Below are 15,225 nucleotides of genomic sequence, written 5' to 3' on the forward strand. Positions count from 1 at the left end.
CTTGTGGACTCAGTTAACTCCTACAGGATCCGCTTTATCAGATTTTCCCCAACAGTACAGACACTTCCACCTTTAATTCTGCTCCTGTGAGCCCAAATCTTGTCATTTCTTACATTATATCTTTTCACTCTGTAGTTTGTGGTTCTGTTGACTTAAATTGTATCATACTGAGATAGCCTACACAAGATTAAAACCTCCACTGATCCCTGGTAGCGTCACAGGGATGGAAATAAGTACAGATTATAGAGAAAGTACAACCTAGATAGATAGTCAGATAAATGGGGTAAAAAAATGACACATGGGCTTTTGAAGAAATTTAGTCTTGTTTTATTTTATTAGTTTTCTTAAATATCAGAGTAGAGCTGCATCATCAGGTAATTTATAAGGGATCCAGACACACCTGCTGCATGTCCTTACATACTGCCCAGTGACTGACTGCAGTGAGAAATAGAACCTAAAGTTAAAGTCATCAATCATGTCACCTCAATAGACAATTGTTTATTCACCATCATCCAACAGCCACAGGATTTTTCTTAATTTTTTTTTTTTTCCAAGCATGTGTAACGTTCCTTCCATCATGGTGATGGAGGGAACGTTACACATGGGAAAAAAGTAACACAGCCTGACCAGAGTCATGCAAATGTACAACAAATCACTGCAGCAACTTTGGCTTAATGTAACTGTGCGAGCTCTTTTTCTGTCTTTAAAAGGAGCACGGATGTTCATATTTCTTTTAGTTATCTCCCTAAGTGTGAATCAGCCTTCACCCACTTTTCTCAGTCTTTTAAACACAGGCTGTAATTCATAATTGACGTGAGTCCACATAGAGTACTGTTTATAGAATTAAGGCTATAAAATATTACCTAATCTCTGTCAGTTCCTTTGCATTATCACCTCACTGTCATACACATTTCTGCTGCACTGTCAAAAGCCAGTTTTCATCTTTTTCTGCTGCGGTGTGCTTCTGTTGTATCTGTTGGATTTGGCAAAACAAAATACTTTTTAAGCCCAAAGCATGAAAGCATGTAGCTCAGCAAAAGTAAAAGTACACAATGTTGCGTGCAGCAATTTGACACCTGAAATTCTTGTTACGATGCAACCAAGAGCTGTTTAGTTTCACTCATTGTTGAAGCACTCGAGATCCGGTCTCGAGACCACATTTTGAAGGTCTCGGTCTTGGAATCGACTGCATTTTTACTCAGTCTTGTCCTTGTCTCAGGAAAAGAGGACTCTGGATTTTCTTTTAGGACCAGTCAAGACAAAGACTGCAGTGTTATCACTTAATTGCCAGTGCAAAAAAAAATAAAATAAAAAAAAAATTGAATAAAGATGGCAAAGTTGTTTTTGGCTCCATAGGGCTTGTCTTCCATTTGCTTGCTCATAGAAAACATAGGAAAATTCCAACACATAAAATTTACTTTTGAAACTCTTTTTCTCATGGTAAACGTCTACAAACACAAATACAGCACAAGGCAATATAAGAGGTGAATGAAGAAGAACCTTCATTTGTTTTCTGTGGCTGTCTTTATGGGAATGTGGATCTCCCCGTGTGGGACTCATACTGCGCTGGTGTTAGATTTGACCCGATCTCAACCCTTCGAAGTCTTGATCTCGTCTCAATATACTCTCTCGTCACCGGTTTCACTCATACAATAGTAGTTAAGGGCATTGTAGCAACAACAAGGTCATGGAATTTGACATGTCTCTTGCTGTATTACCCCTGTAGAGCTCTTTCACCTCCACAAAGAAGTAAATACTTGTTTTATACAACTGTGCCACATATTTGCAAAGTACAAGCCAAGTGTTGATGTGGCATATGTGTACTTAAGTAGATTAAGGGTCTAACTTGGACAAGATAGGGCCCGGTGGTATTTCCGCAGGTCTCAGGTCTGTAAGAGGACAATAAACTCTGATCACATGGTGTTTCATGGGAAATCACGTTGCTACTCATTTCGACAACAGCTGCACCTTAATTAGTGGAGCATCCTACTCTCTGTGTTTGGGTCTTTTTGGATTGGATCTTAGGTCCCTTTCTGAAACCAGTCTCCTTTAAGATCTTTGCAGGTTGGCTTTAGGTAGGTGTTCTTAAATTCTGGACCTCTAATAAGTTTGCTATAACTTCACTAACACCACAGCTGCTACTGCCTGCTACAAAACAGCTCCAATGAAAACTTTTTGCCGTGCTCTGTGGTGGTTGTAAACGGAGGGAAGAAGATTTGCACCATCACACACTACAACAATAATGCCAGCTCGCCCAGGAATTTCAACCAGTGACCTCCTGGTTATGAGCCTGTTTCTTTAAGCTTCAATGTTCTGCTCTTGTAGGACACAGCACAGCAGCCAAGCTCGCAATGAACCCTCAAAATGCATTTAAGAGATGACCATCCTTTTCACCTCACTCACATCTCGCACAGCAGATACTCACAATAGTAATCCACATCAGTAAAAAAATAAACATTTTTAGACTGGCCTACTCTTTGTCTCCTCATCTTAAATATAGTCAAAGGATTGCAGCAGTGAACACAGCACAGCAATTGGAGTCCAGTGCAGAGAAAACTGAGCTGGTGGAAACTTCACAGTCCGAGAATGGAGTCACTCCATTCCTCTTCCTCTGTTTCTTCTTCTTTTCAGTTGGTAATGCGCTTCCAGAGAGCATGCTTGATAACAGCCAGACTGGCCGCAGTGGCAGGACAGGTCCGGAGTTATTGGTTTAAAAGGCTGTTGATCAGAGGGTGGTGCGCAGCAGTCGAATGACACGCTGGTAAAGCTGCTGCACGACTGACACCATATTCCTGAGAGAAGTTAAGAAGAGTGAAGAATGGGCAGAGAAGAGGATAGAGCGAGAAAGAATAATGGGAATAAAGAAGAAGAATTAAAACAACAGAGAGGGAAAAGGAGAGAGAAAGGCTGTGCCGAAAAGCCATTCAAGTGAGCCAGCATGCACAATACAGGGTCCTGGAACTCCTTTAAGGAATAGTTCACCCTGAACAATATACAGTGTACATAGTACTCACCTCCCTGGGCTCTCTCTATGATCCCAGAAATGGTCCAAGAAAGGAGAGCAGAGCACCAAAGAAATGAAAGCATATCAGTGCAAACAGACTTTGATGGAGGACGAATGAAAGACAACAGAAAAGGTTTTAAAACGTGCAGCATTAACCCTACTGCTAACTGTCGCCAAAGGCTCATGGTTGCCTCTGATTCAAGTTCATGTTTATGTAGCTAATGTTAGCTATAACCTTGAGTGACTGGCCGCTATTGACCAATCAGTGTTCACAGCTCCACCTTTTAGTACCAGATCTGTTTGCTAGGTACCCCAACAGAGGGGTGACCAAAAATGGGGACAGTACGGATGGTTCCATTGGTACCATCCACAACTTTTCACAATGGAAACAGAAAAAAAGTGTACTGAACTGAACCGTACTGTACTGCCTGGTGGAAACGGGGCTTTTGAGATCGGTTCAATTATAACTTTTAATAGAGCATGTGGGACAATTTGAAGGGACACCAGGGCAAAAAGTTTGGATTAACAGCTTCTATGCATTCATAGCATTTTAAATGTACTGATGTCTACATACTAAACAGATGTAAAGAGACTCACCGAGCTCCGAGAGAGAAGCAGTTGTTGCGGTTTGGGTGGAGGCAGAAGAGCGAGGCCACGCAGTAAACACAGCACAACAACATGGACAGCAGCCGTCTCTTTAAAGACATCTTCAGTCTGATAGAAACACAGATGCAAACCACTCTGACAGTCATCTATGAGGAACACTTTCTGTGTGTACATTGGTGGCTGGTACGCACAGACAAAGCAGAAAGGAACAACACACTCTCTTGAACTCAAGAACTTCAAGATCCTGAGATCTCATTAGTACACAAACTTATTATGAAACTCTTGCTCTTCACAGACTATGAGTTTGTAAGATTTGTTCACACTACTGCCTTTTAAAAGATCTGGGAGTAGAGTCTCAGATCTAAATTAAACGTAGACTGAGGGAGTCCTGGGAGAGTTTCATTGTCCTCAGAAAAGTTCCAAGCACTCTAACAAAGTGCAGTTTTCCAGCTTGTCAAATTATGTTTTTAGCTGGCTAGGAAGCTATTTCTCTAACCCTTAATAAACCAGGAAATCTTTTGAGATGCCCTGTCTCTTTAACAAAAGGCCAAAATGACAGTGTGGAGTGCAGTTAACAAACATTCACAGTAACATAGCGCACTGACATGGGACCCGTGTGAATGCCTGGTATTAATGTATTGTTTCAAATTGACATTTGTCTCATACATTATTCAGAATGCATAGTGCAAAACTGCAGACTTCAGTCATGAATCACCATGATCTGGGTTATGAAACTTGAATCCGATTGTAAGCACATCACCAGAGTCCTTTTATGAAAAAACATATTAAAAGTTTGTACAGCTATCCTCCATGTGAAATAAGAGATCTATAAAACCATTTTTGTTCTTGTCAGTTTGTCACAAAACAGACACAAGACCCAAGACTTCGGATATACCTCAAACTCAGCTGCAGGCCACAGTGACATGTGACAACAATGGGAGACAAAAGCCAAATCCCTGCTCCACACATCACCCTGAAATCATCACTCACACATCGTCACGATCATCACCTTAACAATCCTCTCGAGAAGAACTCTCTCTTGACAGACTGATCTTCCAGAACTCCTCACTTTTGAATAAAAATACCCTCTGAGGCTTCTTCGAAACAGATCCCAGGCCCAGGTGGAGTTACAAGAATTGGTCACCGCAGTTGGAGGATGGCGTTGGCAGAGGTGTAAACAGGATCCCGGCTCCCTGGGTGCTGCTGGGCACTGGGCACAATTACTGCTGACCCACGCTTTGTTTTGAAAGGTCCTGAAAGGTCTAGCAGGGGTGAATAACATTCCTACATTGTGTGTCTGTTGGAGCTATTTTGGTTTGTTGGGAGGGAGAGGGGGGCAGAGGTATTAAAAAGAGGATCTTTCCTCTCAGGTTGCTCTGGACTCATATTGAACCCGGTGAAACTCTGTTCTGCTGCTCCAGGCTGGCTAGAGCTGTTAGGGATTGAGGATGTCTTTGTGTGACTGAATGGGATGCTAGGTTAATGCATCAAAATCTTCTACCAAGACTGAAAGTCTACAGCCATGTTAGCAACTCAGTGAGGGGGTACGCAAAATAAATGTTACATGAGCAGTGTGTGGAATTTAGTGGCATCTAGTGGTGAGGATTGCACATTGCAACCAACTTCTACCACGTGCCGAACATGAACCCTTGGTTAGGATTCCTTTAGTGCTGATCGTTAAGGAGGTTTTTACCAGGAACAGAATTATCCCCAGAGGTCTCCTCTCCAAAACAAACATGCCAGATGATTTAAACCAGTAAAAAGTCAAAATAAAGTAGTTACGTTACACATCAGTGTTTCTCCAATGCTGTCTGGCTCATTGCAGACAGGCCACTAGCCCAACACCTGCTAATGTGTGCTTACCTTTTTTCTCTGATAACTTCAGATCCAGGTGTTCAGGAGGTTTTTACCAAGAGCCCAATTATCTGCAGAGGTCTCTTACACTCCAAAACAAATGGACCTTCTAGTTTAAACTGGTAAAAACACTAAATAAAGCAGTTTCATGTTAAAAATCTGTGTTTTTCCAATGCTGTTCAGCTCGTCTTGCAGAGGCTGCAAATGGTAGCCAACATGACACATCACCCTATCTAAAGCCAGTGTTTGGATTGTCCATTTTGAGCTACTGTAGAGACATGGTGGAGTCCATAGACAAGGACCTGCTCCATATGTAGATATAAAAAGCACATTTGAAGATAACAAAACACAACAATTCTTAATTTCCGGTGTTTATAAAGAAAACATATTTAATGTATTATATTCCATTTCTGTTAATATATTGCCCTAAACCCCCACACACAGGTCCTTTAAATACTGATATCATCTTGTAAACATGGTCACAGTGATAACTGAAATAAGGAGTGGGCGTACTCTTTTCAACGCTTTATTTAACACCGCTCAACACTTGTGGCATACATCTCGACCTCTGTACTTCTCTTTCAGCATATCCCTCCACCACACAGCACCTGCATCTATCTAGTGCACACAATCTCACAGTGACACATAGTGGTCAGGAAGTGTAACAAGTTAACAACAGTTATAAATCATGTCTGTAAACACAACAATAATGAAAACCCAGTTCACCATATTTTGTGTGTGCAACTACAACATGTAAGATGCATACAATTCCATCTGTGCATAAAAAAATAGGCTAAAAAAAAGGAAATGGAGCTGTTATGCGGTTATGTGTGATGAGTTCGGAGCGAGAATGTGTTGAATGCAGGGACGTCTCAGTAAAAAAAACAACCACTTTTTTGTGAAATAATCCCTTGTGGGAACACAGCAATGACTCACTAAATCATAACTGGTTTTGTTGGTCTTTAACAGTGGTCTGCAGCTTTGCAGGCTCTCGCCCTACTGTAGGTGACACACCATCCACCATCCCCTCCACCTTAGTCAGTTCAAATATTACATCACTTTAGAAATGCTGATATGATACATATAAAATTTGCAAATGCACCTTATCTTAGGTTTGCAGAAATGTACAATGCCAACATTTTGTTCTGGCAACCAGATTAAATTGAGGCAGGGATGTCTCTGGTCAACGACTTGGCAGCTCCTCACTGGTTTTAGACGCTTACGTGATGCCAGGTGATGTCTCGAGTGTGTGCAGCGAGAAAGCGTCATTAGCCAAATCTATTTGCGTGTGAATCTTAGTGGAAAATGGTCCCACCACGCCAGATGTCTCTCCTGAGGGCCTCCGGGGCCGGAGCGGGACAGCAGCCAGCAGGGTTAGAGTTTAACTAAACCCATTTAGCCCTGTACAGTACACAGACACAGTCTTAGCTGCTTGTGTCTTATATTACTGTATAGATTTTGATAAACTTGTGTGAAGATTTACTGTTTTTTTTCCTTTTAATAATTGTAATATATAAGTAATAATGTTGAGGTTTGAACTATTGGTTTGACAAAACAAACATTGTGAAGTGTCATTTTGGACTCTGGGTCATTGTAGAGGGATTTCTCACTATTTTTTACTATTTATAGAAACCAAACAATCAAACGATGGAGGAAATAATCAGCAGATTAATCCATAATAAAAATAAGCATTAATTAATAGTTCAAAATGAGCTCCCCCTCAACCAACTAATGCATGAGCAATTATAATTTAATGAGATCATAATATTATAACAGTCCCACTGAATATGTGCAGTAGTGTTTCTCCCACTGGCCCAGCCTGCAAGTTCTCCCTCATCTTATAGACTTTACATTGTGATGACGTCACAGATTTTTAAATCATTTTTCTTAGCTTGAGTAAAGTTTTAAAAATATAGCCACCATGGCCCAAAAATTCAGAATAGAAAGAATGATTCTTGGGCAGCAGGAGATGTTTTTCACTGCAATACCATGAGTGACCACTGGGAAAAATTGGCTGCGTAGCTGAGCAGGCCTGGTAACAGTACAGTAGCTAAAGGTGCTCTAACTTCCATTTAACAGGGACTTCAAATCCCATCATGCATCAGAGATGACTGTGCTTGATTGATAAGATAATCTTTTCTTTAATTTGTTTGCTTTAAAGGAGTTAATGGAAACATGTTATTTAAAGGTAGTTTTGCCAGCTTGGACTTTTTGACAGCCAAGTGACCCCGGTAGAAGTCACCTTATTTGGCTTGGAGGGTGGAGCTGTGGAAGAGCGAGGGATGGATCTGACTGAGACACTGAGTTAACGCCTCGCAAACAGCCTGTCACTCAAAGCTGCCACGCCCTTTATTATGGATAATTTTAAGCCTTAATAAAATTGAAAAAGGTGAGTTATTAAAAAAAGCCATCCCCTGTACTGCTGGCATTAATGTTGAAATTGGTTAAAGAGACTAAAATTGTTTTTGTACCATGCTGTGAACATGTTTATTTCAGCTGTAAGGTTGGGATTGACTCACTCTTGGAGCCAGCCTCAAGTGGCCATCAGAGGAACTGCAGTTTTTGAAATTCTGTCTTGGCTTCATTTTTGAGCCATTTAAAGCTGAGTTCATTTATCTATGTTTATGTATTTATTCCCTAATTATGTAAGGTTTGGGACATCAACCCCTATCAAGCCTTAGTTTAGAAATTCTTCTTGATTAAAAATGATAAATACAGTAATTTATCTTCCTGTTTTCTCGGCAGTGAGCCAGCAGGCAGACGGCTGGGACAAGGGTCAATCCCAGAGAGGCAACAACAGCAACGGATGAGCAGTGGTAGGGTATGTGCTGCTGTGTTTGTGTGTCTATAGACTGTAAGTGTGTGTGTGTGTGTGTGTGTGTGTGTTAGGGGGAGGGACAAGCGAGACCTGATAACGCTGTGAGTGTCTCTGTCCCTCTGCATTAGTTGAAGGCATTTTAAGGACACTGATGAGAACAGAGAGATCGAGCTGGATGTTTTAGCAACAGTTAAACTTTCTTAACTCTACTATGAGGCACTGTGGAAACATTACATGATACTGGATGTAACTGGACAATGTTGGCTGATAAGATTCTTCTTCTTGTGGTAATCAAACTTATTTTCTGTGCATTTTTTCTAATGGTTTCTAATGGTCTTCAAATACGGCCATAAAGGATAAAATAAATTTCTGAATGCAACAATGTTATCCCATCTCAACTGCACACAGGCTTTGTGAATTTTACCTTAAAATCATCGGATTCTTGTTATCAACATGTCATATTTGAGTGGACATGTGAACGCTGAGGCCACCGTGAGGATGACACCTGACAGCATGGACTCCAGTGAGCCGGGAACCTCAAGCGAGGTGAGGCCTCGGGTGATGGGGGTGATCCTGAGCATCGCCTCCTGCCTCATCATCTCCACCAACCTGCTGGTGGCAGTTGCTCTTCTTAAGCTACTCCTGAAGAAGAGAAGCCAGAGCTGGTGCTTTGTCCTCAACTTGGCACTGGCCGATGCCCTGGTGGGTGTGGCCATCACTGGCTTGGCCACAGAGGACCTCAACAACAACAACATCAGTCAGAGCCAGCTGAGCTACGTTAATTCTGATCCTACCACAAACACAACCCCTCCTGCTCAGGGCAAGACCCGGTGTTTGATGCGGATGGCCTTTGTGACATCGCCCTGCACAGCCTCCATCATGTCCATGTTCCTGATCTCACTTGACCGCTACGCAGCCATCAAGATGCCCCTGCGGTACTCCCAGCTGTCTGGGAAGGGGACAGCACTTGGGTCACTGCTGGCTCTGTGGATCAGCTCCCTCACTGTGGGATTCTTGCCAGGTGAGACTTAAAAACAAATTTTTAATGTATTACAGCCCAGTCGCAGAAAAAAATGTTGGCATTGTATATTTCTGCAAATCATGAATATGTTACATCGGTTTCATACGTATCATATTGTTTCTTAAGTGATCTTCAGTGGCTTTTTAGGCACCAAATGTAGGTGTTTTGTAGCAACGTGTTGCTGATTTTCCCGCAGCTTTTTAGGCCCAAAAAGCGGTTGTTTCTTACCGAGACATTGCTGCTTTTCTAGCTAGGATTATGACTCCCAAATGGAGTATTTTAAGCCAAAACATGATCCTTTCTTAACCATAACCAAGTGGTTTTTGTGCATAACGTCACCATGCCTTCACTTCGGCGTTGTTGAAAAGTGTAATATATCTGTTACATATAAACATGTAAGAGTAACATAGTTGTGGTTTGCAGAAATGTTCAATGCCAACACTAATTCTGATGTATTACAGTAAAAGAAAATAGTACTGCATACTGCATAAAATAATGTTGTGGCATGCCATATTCAAAAGGTTTTGAGTAATATATCTGTGATTTTTAAGGTTTCTCAGAGAGGATTTACTGGTGCCATGAACAAATTTAAGGCCAGTTCACATTACACGATTTTCACTCCAATTTTGCGCTGCGGAGACTATCGTAATCTTTTGAGTGTTCATACCTGGCGACGTGTGTTTCTGTCATCGGGAGTCTCGCCAACTGCGTTACAACCTGTGTGTGCACACCACAAGATTTCTTCACCGAGCCCTCGCAGACAGAGCCCCAGATAACGCGATGACATCACCAAACTACGTTTTTTAACTTGGAGACGAGACATCATAAAGGCATGGATATTCTTCCCAGTGTTGAATCAGATCTGCCTCCAGGGCCTGGGTCCAAACACAATGCGCTCCCCGTGATCCTGTGGACGCCACCATTGTTGTTGTTGCTTGCCGGCTCGTCAGTGTTGCCAGATCTTGGGAGAGAAACAAGCAACCAGGGCTCTGGAAACAAGCCCAAAAGAGGCGACGAATATATATAGAGAAAGGCGACGTTTAGAGAGCAAGCCCAAAAAACCGCAACCTACGACTACCAATATTTGTAAGCGACTTTACAAAAAAACAAGCCCAAAGTCTGGTAACCCTGCGGCCTGTCCTCCTCACATTTCTTCCATCCTCCTGCATGCTGACATGGAATGTATCCCGCCTCTCATTGGCTGATGCTCTTTGTCAGTCGTGTCAGACTTCTCCAGTTTTCTAGCATGCCAGATATCCAGTCCCAGTCACAGACGAGGGGGCGACTTGCTTGTAGGCTTGTTCACACATGAGGACTCGTCGTGGCAGACTATCTGCCGACTCACCTGCGACCCAAGGTGGCTCTCAAGATCCTCTGTGACGCCAAATCGCAGTGAAAATCGTGTAATGTGAACTAGGCTTTAGAGTATTTTCTTTATAGTTCAAGAGTGTAAGTAGCAGGAGTGTCATGTGGCAGATAACCCATGTCCTCTTTTCCTCAGTCATGGTGCGGCAGCTGCAGACAGAAGGATACGGCGGCTTCTGCGCCTTTTTCTCCGTCATTCACAAGGTGGGCATGATTGTGTTATTCAGCGCGTGCTTCTTCCCCGTGCTCTCTGTATTCGTTTACATCTACCTGGACATCCTGAAGATCGCCTGCAGCCACCAGAAGCAGATCTGCCAAGTCAGGCAAGCTGGTTCCAGGACGGCTGACCGCCATGGCCATCAACATTACGAGCATCATCACCAGCAGCTGAGGAGCCACTACTGGAGCCACGTCAAGGCCCTGAGGACAGTGGGGGTGCTTGTGGGCTGCTTCTTGGTCCTCTGGTGCCCGTTCTTTGTGGCGTGCATTGTGCACCTTCTGTGTGAAAGCTGCCAACTCACCAACGTGTTGGAGAATTATCTGTGGCTGTTGGGACTGTCCAACTCGCTGATCAACCCACTGGTGTACGCCTTTTGGCAAAGGGAGGTACGGCTGCAGTTGGCAGCCATGTTTTCTTGCTTTACAGGCAGGACATTGGCTGCTGGACCACCAGGTGTCACAGAAACATGTGACCCGCAGCCAACTGTGCTGACTCCAGTTGGTGCTTCTGCTGGAGACACCCTCAACCCTTCGCTGCTGCGGCCAATTATCAGCAACGATAAGGCTCACACTGTGCCACGATCTGCCACAACCAGCCTGTGAGAGACACTTGGAAATAGAGGCAACAACAACAACAATAAAAAGGTGGTGCTTTTTTTTTGTTTAATCAATGTGATGTTCTGGAATAGAGGTCTGTAAGCCAAAAATAAAAAATATAAAGTATTAAATATAAAATTTTCAGTGGTAGACTTATTTACTCTTTACTCATTCTACATAATGTATTCAGCAGGGGAGACCAGGGACGGTTGTAACACGGGATAGCTGTAACACTTACAATTTCTCCAACCAGGAACAAGCTATGAATCATCTGATTCACTCTGCACATGCTTAGTTTAGTCATTATTCTTCATGTGAGGAATCAGCACCCTGTGGCAGACAGCCAAGTTTACAAGGAAAACATATATTTTGAGGTAAAATGTCTTGTTTTGTTTTTTTTACTTCATTTATTTTTGTAAAAGCATTACCTGCTTTGTAGTTGAATTCATCAAACTTAAGTTACGTTTATTGTGTGTCAATGTAAATATCTTCAATGCAAGTTGTTCCTGCTAATGCGTTAGCTGTAAGAAAAGCTAGTTTGTGGCTTACATTTCACTGCAGGCTATGTTACAGCCAGTGTTGGGTTTGCTACTCCAAAAATGTAGTCCAATATATAACTCATCAGTTGTTACCCTTCTCAAAGTAATGTTATGACTTCACTTTTTACTCCCCGCCAACAGTAATTTGTACACTAACTGTTATATTACCTTTCCGTTACACCCGATAAAATTGGTAATTTGGAGGTGTATCACAAAGGAGGATCAGGAAGTGTAGCTAAAGCTAGATAGCTTGCAAATGGTTTTTTACCTCAGGGTCATGTGTTGCTTATGACCAGTATTTTTTCAAAGATCTGTGTGAAAGACAGAGAGTCACATGCGGCGATCCACCACACACCAAGCCATAAGCTTCGGCAGGTTATCCACGATTAACTAGTCCATGATTAAAATCCAGTTTTTGTTTCCACTGCTAAGGAAGGCTCACCTTTGGTGGGGTGTATTTCCTGGAGCTTTCTGTTGTTTTGCTTTTGGTTATAGTAGACGTTTCACACCAGATGTTTGAGGCCGTGTTTTTCACAGTTGAAAGAGCCTTAGTACCACTAAAGTTACCTGGAACAATAATGCTCTTGTTATCTTTCCTTCCGACAAAATTCAAGTAATCGTAATATTTCCAATCGCCGAACGTAAGCGTTTTCATCTTCCAAACTAGTTTACTGCTCTGTGGCGTGCATGCACAGTGTGATGATTACGAAAATGAATCCACTGATCCAACAAAAGTAATGATAAATTAGTTTCACCACCTGTTATTGAAAAAATAATATTATTGCAGTCACTGCCCAGTACTGGTCACAGCTAACCTAAACTATGGCATGAATATTAACATTTTACTCCTTGCATTTGAGACTAAAGTGTGCATTTTTTGTTTGTGTAACGGAGATAATAGCTGCATCATTTTGAACACACTGGTTTAAAAGAGCTCCAAGATACAGACAGAAATGTCACAAATGTTACAACCATTCCCGGTCTCCCCTAGTAATCTATATGGTGGCAGTAAAGAAATAACAAATATCATAATTCTGGTTTATTACGGCTCGCTTTTTAGCCATGCTAGTGACATGGCTCTGTGTAAGGGTAATACTTGTCTGCTGTTTGAGTGACAGAAGGAAGGAGACTCATAACTACATAAGCATAATGCATTCATTTGAGGAAAAAAATGAATGTATATTTGCCATGTTTTTCGGAATGAACAAGATTATTATGGCAAGATTATTATCTTAGAATTCTAATAAGTTTTCATGCTTGTTATTGCAAATTAACAGCTGTAATTCGGAAATTATTTTCCCATGAAAACTTTTCTCATAATTCTGAGATAGTAATTTTGATTGTTTTGTTCTCAAGTGAATTCATTACGCTCCCGTACATAACAGTGACAGCACTACTGTGTCATTTAAAGATTTGCTCCACAGTTCCCAGTGAAGCTGGAGGGTCAAAAGCAGCAGGAAGCAGGAACAGAGTTCAGCGGTCCAGTTTCACAGACTTTGACATGAGCTCCTGATAAGTCTGCAAGGGTTCAGGCCCATCCCACTGTGGAATCAGTGCCCGAGGGGTGCTCACCGACTTTTTGAGCCCTTTACGCACACTTAGTGCAAGTCTGCTATCCCTCAGAGACTTGTCGAGGACACTGCCTGTGTGCAGCTGGAGGAGAAAACCCAAAAGGCACTTGGCTGTCATGTTATAAAAAGGGATGATTGAAGAAAGTGAAATTCAAAATAAAGGATTTGTGGTAGAATCAGTAGTATATGCTTCCTTTGTGTTTGACTTGTTTACTTTTTTGTTGGTAAAAACTGTAACTATGAAAAGAAGAAGTTGACTTTCTTTTTGTTTGCGTTCATTTTTTTTTGTGAAATTAAAATTAGGCTACTTTTATGACAATTTGATGGGTTTTAGGCTGTGATTGAGACTATTTTTTGTCAGTCCAATCTGGCAACACTGTTCAGGACTCAGGTTATTGGCTGCTCACTGATATGGGCCACTGTCTCGCTGACAGACAATGCAACAGGAATTTTTTTTAGAATTGCTGAATTGACAGTTTCCAGGAATTTGGTTGGTTGTGCTCTTTGATTAAAAAGATATCTTACACATCCTACACAGAGAAAAAACATTTCAAAATTATAGAGCATCCAACACTCATCAAGAAACAGACATACCTAAATCTCCCACCCATAATCTCATAGAGACAAAAACTGTGCAGTCATGTAAGCCACATCATTTCATAAAGTTATAAATTGTTTTCAAGCCTCATCTTTTCTCAATAAGTTACTGTATTTTGTTATATCTCTCCTTTGCTAAGTAAATTGAGGCAGATATAAAGATAACGTGCAGCACTGGTCACGAGACAGACTGGAACCTGCATAAATTGCGTGCGTTAGCCATCGGACCTGCTTGTTTTAACCTGCTTTATAGCATGCATGTGATTTAGTAGCTTTAAAGTGATGGTTCTCAGATAGCAAATGAGAGCACGCTGTGTATCCGAGCAGGTAATGTTTCATAGCTGGATAACTATTCAGTCATGGACACTTCCTCAGCTGCTTAAATCTTGATATAAAAACGTCCACTTAACGTGTCAGCAGTCTGGATCAACAAAGCAGTTACGTCCGGTGATGTCAGGGATTTCCACATGGGGTTAGATAGTTAACAGACTGCCGTGTCTACATGAAGCATAATCAGCTGAACTGGAAATAGAGTTAATGTACCTTCACGTCTTTCGTCATGTGTCTCGTCATGTTGTAACAAGTAGGCTTTTAGCAGTTCCCTGCAGGATAATGCTGCCTGTGGATGTACCTAAAAAAGGCCTGTGGTTGGAACATATATAACTGTGTCTAACCACCTTGGACTAATGCATGAACACTTCCAAGGTGGAAAAAGAGATGTTTTTCCATCCCTCGCCAGTTGCCAGAATAAATTTTGGCATTCTGCTTTCTTTGCAAACCATGGATATAGAAATCTATACATTTCATTAGCGAATATGTTGATACTTTACATTTCTTTTTACTGTATGTTGTGACAGTGCTGTGGTTAATGTGGTTTTGTTTTGGCAAAAAAACTATTCAGTTAGGAAAGACTATTTTGGCTTAAGATACCTGGTTTTGGTCACCACAAACATGACTGGGAATGTCCCAACATCTCATTTAAAATACCTGCTTTGTCGCAACAAACATGGCTGAAAATGTCCTGACGTATTCTT

At 41.7% G+C, this 15,225-nt stretch overlaps 1 protein-coding gene and 1 long non-coding RNA gene across 4 annotated transcripts; one reads left to right on the plus strand and one right to left on the minus strand.

Annotated features, from left to right (window-relative positions):
* Positions 1 to 323: 323 nt before the first annotated feature.
* Positions 324 to 4,816, minus strand: LOC126388263 (uncharacterized). Its single transcript, XR_007569732.1, has 3 exons — positions 4,620 to 4,816; positions 3,602 to 3,718; positions 324 to 2,792 (listed from the first exon to the last, which is right to left on the minus strand). It is a non-coding gene; the product is annotated as an uncharacterized LOC126388263 (long non-coding RNA).
* Positions 4,817 to 5,904: 1,088 nt separating this feature from the next.
* LOC126388262 (glucose-dependent insulinotropic receptor) lies at positions 5,905 to 13,743 on the plus strand. Of its 3 annotated transcripts, none has more exons than XM_050041281.1 (3): positions 5,905 to 9,303; positions 10,805 to 11,532; positions 13,435 to 13,743. In XM_050041281.1, the coding sequence occupies exons 1-2, from the start codon at positions 8,736 to 8,738 to the stop codon at positions 11,488 to 11,490; spliced, it is 1,254 nt and encodes a 417-aa protein (XP_049897238.1). In that variant the 5' UTR covers positions 5,905 to 8,735; the 3' UTR covers positions 11,491 to 11,532; positions 13,435 to 13,743. The 3 variants fall into 3 exon arrangements, with proteins under 3 accessions (XP_049897238.1, XP_049897239.1, XP_049897237.1); XM_050041282.1 differs by lacking the exon at positions 13,435 to 13,743 and having other exon boundaries at positions 5,905 to 8,569; positions 8,691 to 9,303; positions 10,805 to 11,548; XM_050041280.1 differs by lacking the exon at positions 13,435 to 13,743 and having other exon boundaries at positions 10,805 to 11,548.
* Positions 13,744 to 15,225: the final 1,482 nt, after the last annotated feature.

The sequence above is a fragment of the Epinephelus moara genome, chromosome 3, assembly GCF_006386435.1.
Source record: "Epinephelus moara isolate mb chromosome 3, YSFRI_EMoa_1.0, whole genome shotgun sequence".
Classification (NCBI taxonomy): domain Eukaryota; kingdom Metazoa; phylum Chordata; class Actinopteri; order Perciformes; family Serranidae; genus Epinephelus; species Epinephelus moara.